The 16,606-nt window shown below is 32.0% G+C and overlaps 1 protein-coding gene across 1 annotated transcript; it reads right to left on the bottom strand.

The window, feature by feature from the left end:
- Positions 1-349: 349 nt before the first annotated feature.
- Positions 350-9,779, bottom strand: Jchain (joining chain of multimeric IgA and IgM). The gene is made up of 4 exons (XM_047566803.1): positions 9,594-9,779; positions 6,158-6,284; positions 2,113-2,193; positions 350-1,517 (listed from the first exon to the last, which is right to left on the bottom strand). Exons 1-4 carry the CDS (start codon positions 9,655-9,657, stop codon positions 1,307-1,309), a joined length of 483 nt encoding a protein of 160 aa, XP_047422759.1. The 5' UTR covers positions 9,658-9,779; the 3' UTR covers positions 350-1,306.
- Between the last annotated feature and the right edge of the window lie 6,827 nt (positions 9,780-16,606).

Genomic DNA, 16,606 nt, shown 5'->3' with positions numbered 1-16,606 from the left:
AAAAGGAAACAGAAGAATGCCTCTTAGAGAAATTGACTTTTGCTAATCATTCACTCACTATTTTAAATAGAGAGTCAGTATGTACTTTCCATAATACCCTGAGATATATATGTCATTTGGCCCTAGCTTTCCACCATAAAGTTTTATGTGCCATGAAGTCCTTGCCTTTTTATTAATTTTAGGTGTAAAATCACAAGACCACCTCGAATATGTACAAATATGAATTCAATGATTAACACATCATTACACTATACTTACAAACTATTCATCAAAGAAATTATACTTAATTCACACATGAGAAAGTTAACACAAATGAATTTTCCCCAATAAATTATTTCACACAGGTACATGCTGATGAATCTATTTAATTGTTCAAACTGTGCTGGAGAATACATATTTTAGAATACATATTTCATTATTTAGTTGCAATATAGATGATTTATAATGGAAATTTCTTACATTAGCCTGATTGTCAAAAATTTTCTTATTGGGGACTGGGGAGATAGCTCAGTTAGTAGAGTGCTTGCCTTGTAAGCACAAGGCCCTGGGTTCAATCCCCTGCACCCCAAAAAAAAAAAAAAAAATTTTTTCTTATCAAAAAAAGAAAAATTATATTACCTCTTGCAAAGCCTATGTGTCATATTAGAACATATTTTTCTTTTCTTTTCTTTTTTGATGGTACTAAGGATTGAACCCAGGGCCTCCTGAATGCCTGGCAAGCAGTCTGCCACTGAGTCTCATCCCTAGCCCTCAAAATATATTTTTAAATGATGCATTTAACTATATCACTTTTAGCAGATTGGTTTCATAAATATTAGCGATACCATTTTAAGTTATTTTTATAATTGGTTCCAAATAATTGGCTCTCCAATTATTTTTCCAATGAAGGCATATAAATGGCCTCTGTTTACACATGTATTTTCTCTACACAGCAAAACATTTTAAAAAGAGAACGGGATGTGCAAAAGCTCTGACTCTCCAAGGCAAAGCAAACAAACAAAAACAACAAAAGGCATTTAATTTATGTCTCTTGATTTTTGATTTTTAGTCTTCAAATTTTAGTTTCTCCCTTTGTCTATTTTTTCACCCCTTCAGAAAATCATAATTGACTGATTTTAATACCTAGAGTTGAGAAGTAATTACCTAATAAAATAACAATGTTATTATTTCAGTTATTTTGAGGGAAAGTTGGTGTTACATCACCTAAAAACAATCTTGGTTTCAAATTTATTGCCAGTAAATATACTAACTTTCTGGATTAAAACGGAGAGCCTTTCAAGAAGAGTTGTGCAGTCAACAACTTAAATTAGTCAGGATAGCAGGAATCTGGAGTCAAAGCTGTTTGTACCATTTTGGTCTCACCACCGTATGTAAGTGGGACCATAGCTGTGTAGCACTTGTTTCTATCATAGGTGTAGCAGGTCTCTGTAGCACTATCTTCATCACAGATATTGCTCTGGGTGGCAGTAACCACCTGATTATCCAGCTCCACTTCTACAGGATCACATTTTTTACAGCTGAAAAACAAACACATTAGAAGTCCCCATTAAATGATATCTCAAAATATGAATGACTATGCATTTCTATCTCAATCAATTAGTTGCTGCAGCTCTAACCTATAATAAAGGATGAGTCCTTTCAGACCCAACCAGCTCTTCAATACAGAATAGTTTGAGATTTTTCAACCTTTAACATACAAAAATTAGTTGAAAATAAATAACAACTAGCCATATCTATACCATACAGCAACTTCTACTATGTTAGGTTTATTCCCAACTTTATACTTATTTAACTGAATTATTAATAGTCACAAGAATACTTTTTAAAAACTGTTTGATATTGGATTCTATCATTTCCAAAGAAAATTTGCATGTTTATAAGCTAAAATTCACTTATAGAACTATTTAGATAAACTGGAAATTCCTATACAAATGATAATAATTTCTTCTTTAGAATAAATTTATAGGTACTTTTTATATGTGTCAAAATTTTAGGAAGTTATAATACCTAATAATTGACACAGTTATTAATGTACTCAAAAGTTCAGATTTTCAGAAACACTAACAAGGTAAATTAAAAATTATTAACTTATTATGAAGGAAAATCTCTTACAGATCAGACAAATGGTAGACGAATTTGGTTCTCAACGGTGAGGTAGGGTCAGAGATATTCTCCCTGCTGTTGAGAGGAACACTAAAAAAAGGAAAGAAAACAAAGAAAAATAATGGAATGCAAATATTATATTTCTGGTAATAGGTATAATGCTAGAACAGTATTTATCATGACTTTAAGCACTCTATAGTAATACTATCACTCAAGTTTTTACACGAATTTGCTGTATTTTAAGTATTTCCCACTTAAAACTTAAAGCAATCCTTTTGTCAACTCTCTTTGTTTACTTGGCAAAACCCTGATTTTCCTTTAAAAATCAGTTCAAGTTTTATTTTGATCTATACACCCTCAATAAATGTCCTTCCCTGTAGTCTCATTAAAGCTCATATACATTTATTATAATAAATGCTATATAGTCACTTGTCTACAGAGTGGTTGCTTTTGTAGGCTATTTAAGTTCCTTTAAGGCAAAAACACTTTTATATTCCCAGTGCCTAACTTGATGTGTGATGTGGAATATGTTCAATACTTGTTAAATGAAAAGTCAGATATTATTATCCACATTTTAAAGATGTGAAAATTGTAAATGAGAGGGGTTAGTGACCTAATCAAATAAGTAGTAATATTGAAACTTCTTCATGGTGCTGTCCCACAAAAAATTTAAAGATTATTGACTGTTCATATTATTTCATTAACTTTAAACTATTTCACCTACATCATTTCTCCTCATATGTACCCCATATGAGAAGTACCAAAAGAAAGAAAAATGTGTGTCTCCTAACTCAACGTTTAGCAATATCATCCACATAAATATCCAAGCCAAAAACCTGAACATCGTCCCTGAATCCTCCTCCCTATCACAGACCATATATCTAACCATATCAGAGTCCAATTGACTCTAATTTTTTTTTTTTTTTTGCGTATGTGAAATCCATCCACTTGTCTCTTCTCATTATTACTGCCTTTGTTCAGGACACCACCATTCTCCTAGCTAGTAGTGACACCCTTTTGTCTTGACCCTTCCAATGCATTAGTCACATTATTACCCAAATGATCTTTCTAAAACACAAGCCCAATTTCCTTCTTCACCTAACCAACAATGTCACTTCCACAGATAACAGGGTATCATTAACATGGCATAGAAGGCAATCCAAAATATGCCCCTAACTCTCCAGCCTCATCTCTCACAATGCCATCATGTCCCTCTACATGCCATCTATAAACAACAGCTTGCATTTCCACAAACTTAAGATGGTTTTCTCAACAGTTAAAAAAGAAACAAACAGTAAGTACTTACAGTGTACCTGATACTATACTAAACATATTACATAATAATCTCATAATTCTGTTTCCTTTTCCTGGAATGTTTTGTCACAACTATCAACCCTCTCACTCCCCATATGTATTTACCTAACCAACTCCCATTCAGTTAATAACCATCAACTATCCCACCACTTGCTACAAACACCCTTTCCTGCCTCCCACTGCAGCCCTCCTCCTGCTGCATTGGACTGAATACCTTTTCACAGCGTTCCTATAACATCATATGCCTTTCATAACATTTACAATAGTATTATAATTGCCTTTTTAAGTAATTAATTTAAGGTTTCCCATTAGACTGCAAATTATTTAATGGAATGGACTAGTTGCATATAGATTGTTGTAACCCCAGCACCAACCCACAATATTTGGCATTCATTAAATAAATATTTGCTGAATGAATGAATGTATCTGTTCTTTATTATAGAGGCTCTTATCATAAAAGATTTTAATAATGAGAAAAACATAGAATAAACATTATGAGGTCTACTGTGAGTCAAACACTGTCCTTTTACAAATTATTATATTTAATCCTCAAAACTCTATATGTGTATGTGTATAACTAATTTGAGCCTATTCCTAAACTGCAAAAAAGGATAAATGTATGCATAAATATATATACATATATGTGTATATTATATATGCACATACAAATATACATACATAATTATTACATTTTTACAGTTTAGGAAATAGGCTCAAATTAGTTAAGTAATGTCCCCCAAAGTAACATTATTGTAGTAAGTGATGGAGTTGGGAATAATACCATAATTACACAGCAATGGTAATATACTTTCAGAAATAAGGTTAGGAAAAATCAATATACCTCAGGCAAAGATATATGAAGTAACTAAATTAGCTGATTTCAGTAAACAATATGATAAAAAGAATAATGTTATAAAAATGATGAATTAGAGAATCATGGAGAGTTATTTGAAAAATGTCTCTTCTGGGTGTGGTGGCACTCAACAATTCCAGCTACTTGGAAGGCTAAAGAAGCAGGATCACAAGTTTGAGGCCAGCCTTGGCAACTTAGACAGACTGTCTCAAAATGAAAAATAAAAAGGGCTGGCAATGTAAGTCAGTGACAGAGCATCCCTGGGCTCAATCCCTAATATAACAACAACAAAAAAAATGTAAATCTCCTTTTCCTTACACATAAGATAAACACTCATCTTCAACATGGTTTAAATGTCAATGTCATGGATGCCATTCCTTTCAGTTACAGCCTCTGCAATTGTTCCATCCCTAACAGAGTAGTGCTAAGGATCTAAGTGATCAAAGAAAACCTGGTATAAGTGAAGGCTAGGCCAGATACTGTGGTACATGTCTGTAATCCCAGTAACTCTGGAAGCTAAGGCAGGAGGATCTCGAGTTCAAAGTCAGGCTCAGCAATTTAGTGAGGCCCTAAACAATTCAGCAAGACCCTGTCTCTAAATAAAATACAAAAAAGGGCTAGGGATGTGGCTCAGTGGTAAGCATCCCTGGGTGAACAAAAAAAGAAGAAGTGATAGCTAAACTAAAACATGCAGTGTGAAGAAAAGTTAATCAGACTGAAGGGAGGGGAGAAAGAGTTTTTCAAACAGAGGAACCAGTAAGGGATAAAGACAAGAGAAAGGAAACACTGTGAATGTGAGGAAATAAAGACACTGCAGAACTGCTATATTTTTTAACATGAAGGAAAAGTGGAAATGGATGATCTTGAGAGTTATGCTAAGTTTCATAGATTAAGCATAGAAATTTGAAATATATCCTAATAATAATAATGGAGAAACCACCAAAAGGGTTTTGAGCAGGATAGTGATAATGATAACTGACACACAGGTTAGATGAATAAATAACAGCAAATATTTTTTAATGTATGACTAAACTAAACAAGCTCTAAAAGGAAAAGACTTCTCGATTTATTTTACAATAACACTATGAAGTAAGCACTATTTCACCCCTATTTAAAAATGAGAACACTGAAGTTTAGAATGGATAAGCAACTTGTTTATAAAAGCATGCAGTTATTACATGTCCCAGCCAGCACTTGAAACAAATTTTTTTAACACAGTATACTTTTCCCATGGATTAAATGGGATTGAACACTATATTGTCTTTCTATAATAAGTATTTGGGGGGAAACTATTAAGGTAGGAGTGTTTAATAAGGAAAACTTATTACTGACTGGAATCTCGTTTCACAAACATTTTTAGCATTCTTTCTACTGAATACAAGCTATATAGCATATAACTCTGGAGTATGTGGAAGGTGAAACGAATACCTAAAACCCAATCTACAACTGAAGACTGAATCAAATTAGACAATTTGATCAGTCTGTTAATCTTAGTGCAGACATCTGAATATAGTGTAAAATACTCAGTTGTCCATATATGGTATAAAATAGGACTTTTAGTATTATCTAAAGTTTCAGTTTGAACTGATCAAAGACAACTCAGTTCTGATTCAAACTGAAATTACTCCATCTAAACAGGATATGTTAATGACTAGATCAGAACCTTTGACTAGAATCTGATCTAACTGGTTTTTTGTCTGGAACACTTTGTTCCTGCCCTCAGCTTCTACAAAATTGCCTCAAGCTCACTAACATGATTTGACATCATGTCAAGTACTACATGTCAAAAAGGAAGTAAAGATGTAGGTATTACAACTAAATAATGCTTAATAACATAAAGTATCTCTGTTAACAACAGGAAAAAAACAAATATGGAATGTTACATACATAATTCGGATATTTCTCTCCACAATGTCCTCATTAGGATCTTCAGTAGAACGGATGATCCTGGTAGTAACACGGGCACACTTGCATTTGTTGTCAGCAAGAACAGTCCTCTCATCTTCATCTTGGGCTTGAAAAGGTAAAATAAATTGTCAAAAAAATGGAAAACAAAAGTCTGTGTGTGTGTGTGTATATATATATATATATATATATATATATATATATATATATATTCTATTGGGTTCATTTATATTTCTTGCCTGCAAAAAAATTAACTTCAATCATTAATCAATTCCAGCATTTTCTATTTGTTTTCTTTCCTAATCTAAAACAGCTAAGTGGAAGCCAGATGTGGTGGTACACACCTGTAATCCCAGTGACTCAATGGATCCCAGTAAGGCAGGAGGATTGTATGTTCAAGGTCAGTCTCAGCAACTTAGTGAGACCATAATAAGCAACTTAGAAAGACCCTGTCTCAAAATAAAAAATAAAAAGGGTTGGGGATGTGGCATAGTGGTTAAGCACCCCTGGGATCAATCCTCAGTAGCAAAAAAAAAAAAAGTTAAGTGGAATCTCACATCACAGTGAAAGAAATCCAAATGACTCTAGAAGTAATTTTCTCTTTGAACCTTGGGTCAATCTATGAGAACCTGAACTGAAAGAATTCCAATTTTTATGTAATGCTTCTTTAGAGGCACAGCTCTTTGAATGACATAGCCTTATAAAAACCAGTACTAAATACCATAGTGACGAAGAAAACAAAAATCTAGATTTTTCCCCAAAGTAACCCATTCAAAATAAACAAAAAATAGCATTAGTCTTTATGAATCCAATTTAAAATATCACATCCTAAAAAAAAATATATCCTTATCCTTCCTTCCTCAATTCAAAAAAAAGTTCTTTTTTTGTTTGTTCATTTGCTTAAGTTGCATTATAGGTAAGAACAGGCATATTTTCCTCCAAGATACCTTATTTCCTAAGACTTTTAAATATTCTCCACCATAATTTTCCTAAACTAATTATATTTTTAATGATAATAATCACATTATTGTGGTACAATGATTAAGTCAAATCAAATAAATAAAGTCTATATTAACATTTCTTGTAAAAGTATATATCAGCATTCTATATATTTGAAAAAATAATTTAGAAAATATTATAAGGTACTAGCCATACTGTAATATGGCAATATTCAGAAAAAAATGAATAAATGAATTAATACACAGGTGACCAACAGAGTTAAAGCCTTAACTCTTGAGTGTCAACATATATTGTCTAATTTAAATATAAGATAAAGAAGTCACGTTACAAAGATAAAAACAATTTCTTTCTGGACGTAGATCATTGAACAGATATTTGAAGAGTTAAAAATATCAATATTTAATAGTGCAAATTTTAAAAATGATGTTAAATATCTTTACATTCTTATCATTTTAGCTAAGTGACCTTTAAAAATTCCTCCCATTATGCCTCAACTAAAAATATGCAAAGATTTAGCATATGAATTTAGATTATAAGGGCTATATGATCAGGACAGATATTATAACTGGAAGTCTAATTATTCCTGAGATGATTCCCAGAGCAAAGACCTAATTGCAATATTTCAATCTTAATGATAACAGCTATTACAAAAACATTTAAAGATCATTGTTATTTTCCTTATAATTATTTGAAGTACTTTATAATGCATTATTATCCCACTATTCATAAGATTTTAATAAGTCTGACTGAAGTCTGTATGGTATTGAAGAAGCATTGTGAAATCAATCCAGGATAGTAATATAAATTTTATTAATGTTCTGAAAAGAGTAAAATGATTCAAATGGTATCCTCTTCCCTACTTCTGTACCTATAACTCTCAAATGTTTTTCTCAATGAAATATAAAAAAGCATATAGTGTATAACTAAAAATATACATTGAGTCAAGTAAAAGACTTGACTATTAAATATTAAATTTAAAATGTCCATATTGTATATGGCATGTAATTTATTTCCTTACTAGATACCTAAGAAGAGACTGTCATTACTGTTAATATGCAAAAATATTAGGCAGTCTAATCGATCTACCAGAAAAAAGTATAGATACTTTCAATTCATTAACCTCTAGATTTTAACATTCTCTCATAGAAATACAGTATTTTTCCTAATAAACCTGTTATTAGGGATTTGCCTTACTTAATTCTAAGAGGGCTTGAAAGACACAGTAGGTACTTAATAAATATTTAAGTTTAATTTAATTCTACTCAAACAAATAAGAAAATAATTACATAATGATGCATGGTAGATAAGACCACATGAGTTTACAAAAAGGTGATTCCCTTATGCAGGCAGAACTGGATAGCAGTTAGGAGCATGAACTACAGGCTCAGACTCTACCTATCACTTGCTGCTGTGTGACTCTGGGTTTAAGTTATTTCACCCAAGTTTCAAATGCTTCAGCTATATGTTAGAAATAATAATGGAACCTAGCCTAATATAGGTATTATGAAAATCAAATGGAATGTGTAAAGCTGTTAGCATAATATAAAAACAGTACTCAATAAGTGATACCCATTTATATATAGCTACATATAGTTTCATATATATGCTTATAGGTATATTAACATGTTTATAAACATACTTTACATGTTTATGTATATTATATATGCTTTATTACTAATATTTTTATATTTTAAATATTATTATTTATTCTTAATGCCATTATTATATATGTTTGTAAAATGGCTATTCTTAATTACAGTTTGATTATGCTCTGTCTAGAAATAAAAACAGGTGCAGTGTTAGAATTAAACCAAATCATATCACTTCTAATTCATGTGCCCTTCTAGATGAAAACTATTTAACATAGCACTTCCATATCCCAAATGTGTTCCATTTTCTAAGTTGCCTGAAAAGTTAATAAGCAAAATACCAGAAGTTCAGCTATCAAGACACCAATGTGTTTAATGTTAAACATTGTTAAAGGCTCATAATACATCTATGGTCCAGATCTAGGAAAGCTGTTATAACTAATACCAATCCCTCTGACTAAATAAAATCACAATTTTATTCTATGTAAATCACAATGTATTCTATGTTGTACTTATGGTAATTATTACTTCATTTCTCTAGAATATTAAGAGATAAGAGGATGAATGATTTTTAAGAATCAGTGTGGACATTCATATAAGTATGGTATCTATACTTATCCAAAACAAAAAAAAATCTACATTCTTGTTCTAAAGATTATAGTAGGCAACAAGAGGAAAAAAAGAATAAGAAGAATCACACTGAGTCTCATCTATATAAATATCACTACCCATATAAAGATTAAAGCATGTTAGAAGAAAGTGACTGGTTATCTGGCCAACCAAAGCATGAACATAAGTCTTCAAATCTGAAAACAGATCTACAGTATATTTTTCCTTTTAGCTGAGTTTATTTTATAAATACCACATACCTGTCACAAGAACAGCCTTAATAAAAATGGCAAGAACTCCCCAGAAAAGCAAATGGTTCTTCATCTTGACTTCACTTCTTTTGAAAAAGTTGAGCTAAAAAGTCAGGGTTAAGGTGTGTGTTCTCTAAGGAGTGTGCAAATGATGCTGCTTCTGCTTTCTTAAAATAACACTCCCTGTAGATACCAAACTAAAAACAATAACCACTGCGGTTGAAGTCTGAACTTTAAATGCTGCAGTGGAAAGAAATGTATGATTCATATTAAAGCATTTTCATCTAGGGTATCCCCCCAAAACCATGATTTGACACAATCACTTTTATACTGCATTAATGCTATATAAATGTGTAAACCAGAAAACAAATAATACTTTCAAGTTAGGAGTCTATTAAGAATGTTCAAATAGGGTTCTCAACTTTATTATATAGACATATACATATTAATCTTCAAATCAAATATTTGGCATTTGTTGTGGCTAGAACCATTAAATTAAGGGAAGGGAAGAAAAAGGGATGAAGGAAAAGAATAAATCAGAGTCCTTTAAGGTCTCAGTTCTATCTTGTGTCAATTTTTTCTACTAGTCTTTAACTAAGTTACCAGATTTAAATATCTATGTATATTTTCATATTACTTTCAGTTATTTTATAAGTTCAAACATAATTAGAAGTAGAAATTGGTGAATATGGGATGAATCAGTTGCCACATTTTAACTTGATAGCATTAAGGCGGACCTGTTTCCCCATCTAGTAACACCTTTCAGAATTATATGTTTATGAGATGATTTTGGTTTTTTTTTGGAGATGCCTCAACTCAATTGCTGAAATATTTTGCTTAAAATTTTTCACTTAATTCATGTCAAAAAAAAAAAAAAAAAAAAAAAAACCTGAGCTTTGGGATAGAGCACCTTCTACCCACACTCCAACATGCTACAATTCCCTAACTCCTAGGACTGATTCCGGGAATATGTTGGTTATATTTATATGCAACAGCATCAAATCTGTTACTTTTGATTCTTAGGGTCTTCTAGAATTTTAAGAGGTAATTAATACCACTTGGAAATCATAAGTAAGCAAGCTGGAAGTCAGAAATGGAGAAAGAGATTAAAGGTTAACACATAACTGCATTCCTTCAAAGAATGTGATATGAAAGTCTAGCAAAACTTAAAATGCCATCCACTAGAACAAACAATATTACTATAACACCAAAATTTATTCTCATTTTATTTCTACTGTTGGTGGAACTAGAAACTACTTAGGTTTAAGAAAAATATACTGGAATCACATGAACAATTTTCTCTATTAGGAAGAAAAAGAGCCAGACATGGTGGCACATACCTATAATTCCAGATACTGAGAGGAGGGAGGGGAGTGAGGCAGGAATATTTCAAAATCAAGGCCAGTCTGGGCAACTTAGTGAGACCCTGTCTCAAAATAAAAATTTTAAAAATGGTTAGAGAGAGAGAGAGAGAGAGAGAGAAAGAGCGTGAAAGGAGCAAATTCAAAAGCACAGTAAGTCAATTTGTGGTCAGGATGTCAAAAGAAATATAAATCACTCTTAAGGGCTCCTTGCCCCAACTATAGTTTCTAAATAACTGAGTTATTCTATATCCTGAAAAAAAGAGAAACCAAAAATTAAATGGATACTTTTTAAATTGATTAGTTCCTTGAAAATATATTCAAGGCTCAACTGCTTCCCCAAATCCCTGGGAACAAATTAAAGCTTCCCCCAAAATTTTTTATAAAAGCAAAGATTATTTAATTCATAATTACTAACCTAAATTAAAGCTCTATATTTTCTATTTCCATTCTTTTAATTTTATAGTTTATTTCTATTATGTAAAATGTTTTTAAGATGAACTAATTTAATAAAAATAAGTTGTGATAATTTTGTCACCAGAAGTGAGTGGCCTATGTTGGCAATATAGGATCTAGAGTGTTTTACCTCATGTGGTCTACAGATCATCTGCCTAGAATCACTTAACGTACTAGCTAAAATAAGAACTTCTTGGCTACACTTAGAATTTCTGGAGATTTGGCCTTGGAGTATGCATTTTCAAAAAGCACCCAGTTGATTCTAATGTACACTAAGTCTGAACACTGGTAGACAGGCAGCCTGTGGAATAGTGGGGAGTAACTAGTAGCTTTAACTATTTATGAAAGAGCAAGATTTTAAGAAGGGTAATTAAAAAAAATAGACTGAAAACAAATAAACTGAGATTTCTATTTACATTTACAATTCTGGGCTATAGGTGATTTTTTTCATATTCTTTTTAGCATTAACTAAATATTTATGTCCCAGTTTAATTTTTAAATCATTTCATCTCCAATATCAGTTATGTTCTTCCCACTAAAAAAATGCAAAAATGTGAATAGTAGGACCCTTTACATTCAAGTGAGTTATATGAGAACTTAGCTACATGTTCTAAATACATTACCAAAAAAGGCTTATTTTACATTCATATTTAATATTCATGTAGTAAGAGGCTTAGTGATAGACTCATCTAGAGAAAAGATATCTTATGGGTAATTTAGTTACTCCCACTCAAATTCTATTTCAATTTCCAGTATACCAGACATTGTGAGTTCAGCGTTTGTTTGAAAACCAGCTGAAATAGCTGGATCCTATATTTTAGGATATTCAAATCATGACAAGATTTTATTTTCTTGAGACACTGAGAATATACTCCCCCTGTTTTCCTCTTGTCTCACAAGTGACTCCTCAGTCTCCTGGTAAATCTTCCTCTGAATATTAAGGGAACCAACAGTTAATTCTCAGTTTTCTCTTTCTCTCATTCTCTACCTAATTAATTTTATTTCATCCCATGGCTTTGAATATAGGACATGCTGAGAACTCTCAAATACATAATTCTAGCCTTGACTCTGCCCATGGAGCTTCAAATTCCTGTATACAACTTTCTTTTTAGTATCTCCACCTGACTATCTAATGGGTCACTAAAACTTAATCAGGCAAAAGAGTACTGACCAATTAACCCTCACAATCCTATATCAATTTCTTTCTATCTCAACTCTTCCCCATCTCAGAAAATGGCACCTCCATTCCCCTGGTTGCTCAAGCCAAAATTCTCTTCTTCAACTCCTTTCTTTTCCTCGCCCCTATATCCCATCTACCAATGTGACCTGTTGGTTTTACATTCCAAATTCACCTGATTCTCTCCCTTTCGTTACCACCCTAGTCTAAGCAACCATCCTCTGTCCCAAATTACTAAAATAGTCTCTGTAATAAAAAGTAACTTTTCCTTTTCCCCAAGATAGGGACTAGGACACACAGTTAACAAAAATGACTACTCTTGGGAGAAAATCTTTACTACATGCACCTCAGATAAAGCATTCATCTCTAGGATATATAAAGAACTCAAAAATTTAACACCAAAAAAAAACCAAAACAAAACAAAACAAATAACCCAATCAATAAATGGGCTAAGGAACTGAACAGACACTTCACAGAAGAAATAACAATCGATCAACAAATACATGAATAAATGTTCAACATCTCTAGCAATTAGAGAAATGCAAATCAAAACTACTCTAAGATTTCATCTCAACTCCAGTCAGAATGGCACTTATCAAATAAATGTTGGGGAAGATGTGGGGAAAAAGTTACACTCATACATTGCTGCCTGAGACTGCAAATTGGGGCAACCATTATGGAACGCAGTATGGAGATTTCTCAGAAAACTTAGAATGGAACCACCATTTGACCCAGCTATCCCACTCCTCAGTTTATACTCAAAGGACTTAAAATCAACATACTACAGTGACACAGCCACATCAATGTTTATAGCAGCTCAACTCACAATTGCTAAACTATGGGACCAATCTAGGTGTCCTTCAACAGATGAATGGATAAAGAAAATATACGACGGCATATTATTCATCTTTAAATAAGAATGAAATTACGGCATTTACAGGTAAATGGATGGAGTTGGAGAATATCATGTTAAGTGAAATAAGTCAAACTCAAAAAACCAAAGGCTGAATGTTTTCTCTGATATATGGATGCTAATTCACAATAAGGGTGGTGTGCTAGGAAAGAACAGAATTACTTTAGATTAGGTAGAGGGGAGTGAAGGGAGGGGAAGGTGTATGGGAGTAGGAAGGATAATAGAATGAAACAGACATTATTACCTCATGTATATATATAACTGCATGACCAATGTGATCCTACAATATGTACAATCAGAAAAATAAGAAATTATACTCCATTTATGATTTATCAAAATGCATAAATGCATTCTACTGTCATGTATAACTATTTAGAACAAATTTTTCAAAATTTAAAAAGACAAAGATCAAAAGTATAAAAAATGTTACTAAATAATCCAAATTCTAAAGTAAGCCAGATACTCTCTCCAAAAGAAGGAATAGAAAATAGCAATAGAACTCAACTTACTTCATCAAATTACTTCCATCAACCACCACCTGAGCACTCCCATACTCCCATCCTGTCTTTAGAAGACTAGAGAGAGAAAAGGGAAGTGTTATCATATGAGTTGTTGGCCTTGTAGAAAGAGACTCCCTCTCCTTTGCCCTTGGGAGAGTGAAATTTCCTTTCCCCGAAATTAGATGAGAAAAAAGTTTAAGAAAATCACTCTGAGAGATCAGGAACTCTTAAAGAAGGGGAAATTGAGATGCATTATAGCATAATAGTTAAGAGAAAGGACCTTGAGCCTGACTAATTGGGTTTATCTCCAAATTTTACCACTCTCTAACTGGGTGACATTGAACAAACCTTAGACAAATCACTTAACCTGAGTTCCCCTATCTGTAAAATGAGGAAAATAACAATACATACTTTTTTTTATTAATGAAAACATGGTTGCGGATACATAGGAATATAGAAATGGATATATGCTGATGCTATTTAAGGTATGAATGAAAATATTAATAGTTTCTTTTTAACTTGGGGTACGTGGGGAAGTAAAACACTTGAAAGAAATGTTGACTTTGTTTGCAACAGGCTAAAGCTGGAAACAATATAAATGTCCAGAAACAAACTGGATAAACAAATTGTAGCATATCCATAGATGAATCTCAAAATAATTGAGTGAAAGTAGTCACATGAAAAGATAGTACTACTATATAATTCCACATTCTTCATATATATAGATATTTATTTATATAGAGAGATATATAAATATATAGATAAGTAGATATATAAACATATACAGATATATATTTAGAAAATACAAGCAAATCTGTAGTTGGCAGAAAGCAGGTTGCCTGGGAAGGTAGGGACAGAGGGAGAAGAAATGGAGGAATATAAAGGAAAAGAACAAACTTTGGGAGATGATGGATATATTTACTATATTGGTGGTAATAAACTCTTGAGTGTACACACATCATAATTTATCAAATTATACAATTTAAATATGTGCTGTTCATTATATGTCAATCACATCACAAACAAGCTCTTAAGTTCACATGTTCAGAATTCAATTTTTAAGTATGTTAAGCTTCTCTTGGATGCCCTTTATTAAGTTGAGGAAGTGTCCTTCTATTCCTACTTTGCCGAAAGCTTTTAACAGAAATGGATATTGGATTTTATATCCTTTTCTCTATTGATGGAAATAACCATATTATTTTCCTTTCTTCAGTTTGTTACTATGGTGAGTTTAATTTATAAAGTATTAACTTTGAATACTTAAATAGTTGGGATTTGGGTATGAGATTTAGCATTGGTCCCTATGTTTTACCTTGCTAAACTCAGCATAACATTACAACTTATTACATTCTTCTTTAGTCCAGATTCTGAATCTGTACATATTAGTTATTTCTCTCAACCTCACAGTATCTGCAACTTGACATACATGCCATCAGATCCTCATTTGAGTCATTAAGAAAATTACTCAATGAGGTAATGCTTAAGATAGATTTCCATGACACACATCTAAACTCCAATCTATAAGCTAACAATAACCCATTAATAAGCACATTTTAGTATAATTTATTTCTTATTTAGCTGATATATCCATACTACCACACACTAAAATTATCCATTTCATCCATAACAACAGCATAAACATTTATCATAAAAAAGTCTCTGCTTCAGCCTATATCTTGAATATCATCTGATTTTTCTGTTAAAATCTTCTCTAATATAAAAGATAGAGCAGCATGGCATTTTGCCACTTAAACACTTAACAGCATAATATTTGTAATAGCCTTCTTGGCTTCAAATCTAAGATGTAGTCAATTTTCCTTTTAATGGATTAAGTTCTGCATGTAATATAATAATGCATATTTCTCATTTGTCCTTGAATTTTAAAATACAAAACAAATTTTGGTAATAAACAGAATTGCCCAATCAACTAAAAAAAATCAGAAAACAAATGCAGTCCACCTTAAACCTAAAATTAAATGTCAATCTCTAAATTCCAAAGTGATTTAAAAGTCTTTTAGATTTTAGAAGTAACTTCTTGGTGTTTTCAAAAGTGCCACAAAAGAAGAACTATATCTTTATGTGCAAAGCACTAAATATATTTGAAAGCATCATTAGTGTTATTATAAAGGATAAGTGAAATTAGAGTCAACAATCCTGAATCTCTTTAAAAATTATCTTGTTTTATTTCCTTAGCACTTTCATGAATAGACTTCAGAATCTCTATTGATTCTAAAGAAGAAAAAAATTAATTTTAAAAGACTGTAAAATGTATACATTTAAAGATTTTATATCTGAAATATTTATAGTGTGTAAAAGAGAAATTGCATGTATAGTTTTATAATCAGGAACACATAACCACCTCAGAAGCCAGAATTAACTGACACTTCCACAAGGAAGATATATGTGGAAAAATTGACATGAGAGTGTTCTCTCCCCAAAACACAGCTTCCCAAATTTGTTAAAGGCTAAAAGAGGGACAATTGAGAAGGCACCTATGCTGGTATAACAAATTACCACAGGATAAATGGTTTAAAGCAATACAAATTGCTTATACTCAGAGCTCTGTTAAGTCAGTAGTCTGGGTAGGTTAGGCTAATGACTCTACTCCAATTTCC

Source organism: Sciurus carolinensis, chromosome 10, assembly GCF_902686445.1.
Source record: "Sciurus carolinensis chromosome 10, mSciCar1.2, whole genome shotgun sequence".
NCBI lineage: Eukaryota > Metazoa > Chordata > Mammalia > Rodentia > Sciuridae > Sciurus > Sciurus carolinensis.
This window is presented reverse-complemented; position numbering and strand designations above follow the sequence as displayed.

Bases quoted from the DNA above. Each gene is read 5' to 3' on its own strand.
- Jchain (XM_047566803.1), bottom strand. From the start codon at position 9,657: ATGAAGAACCATTTGCTTTTCTGGGGAGTTCTTGCCATTTTTATTAAG. The intron at 6,285-9,593 runs GTATGTGGTATT...TACCTTTTCAAG, and splicing joins TAAGGCTGTTCTTGTGACAG to CCCAAGATGAAGATGAGAGG. The intron at 1,518-2,112 runs GTAAGAGATTTT...TTTGTTTTTCAG, and splicing joins GTCTACCATTTGTCTGATCT to CTGTAAAAAATGTGATCCTG.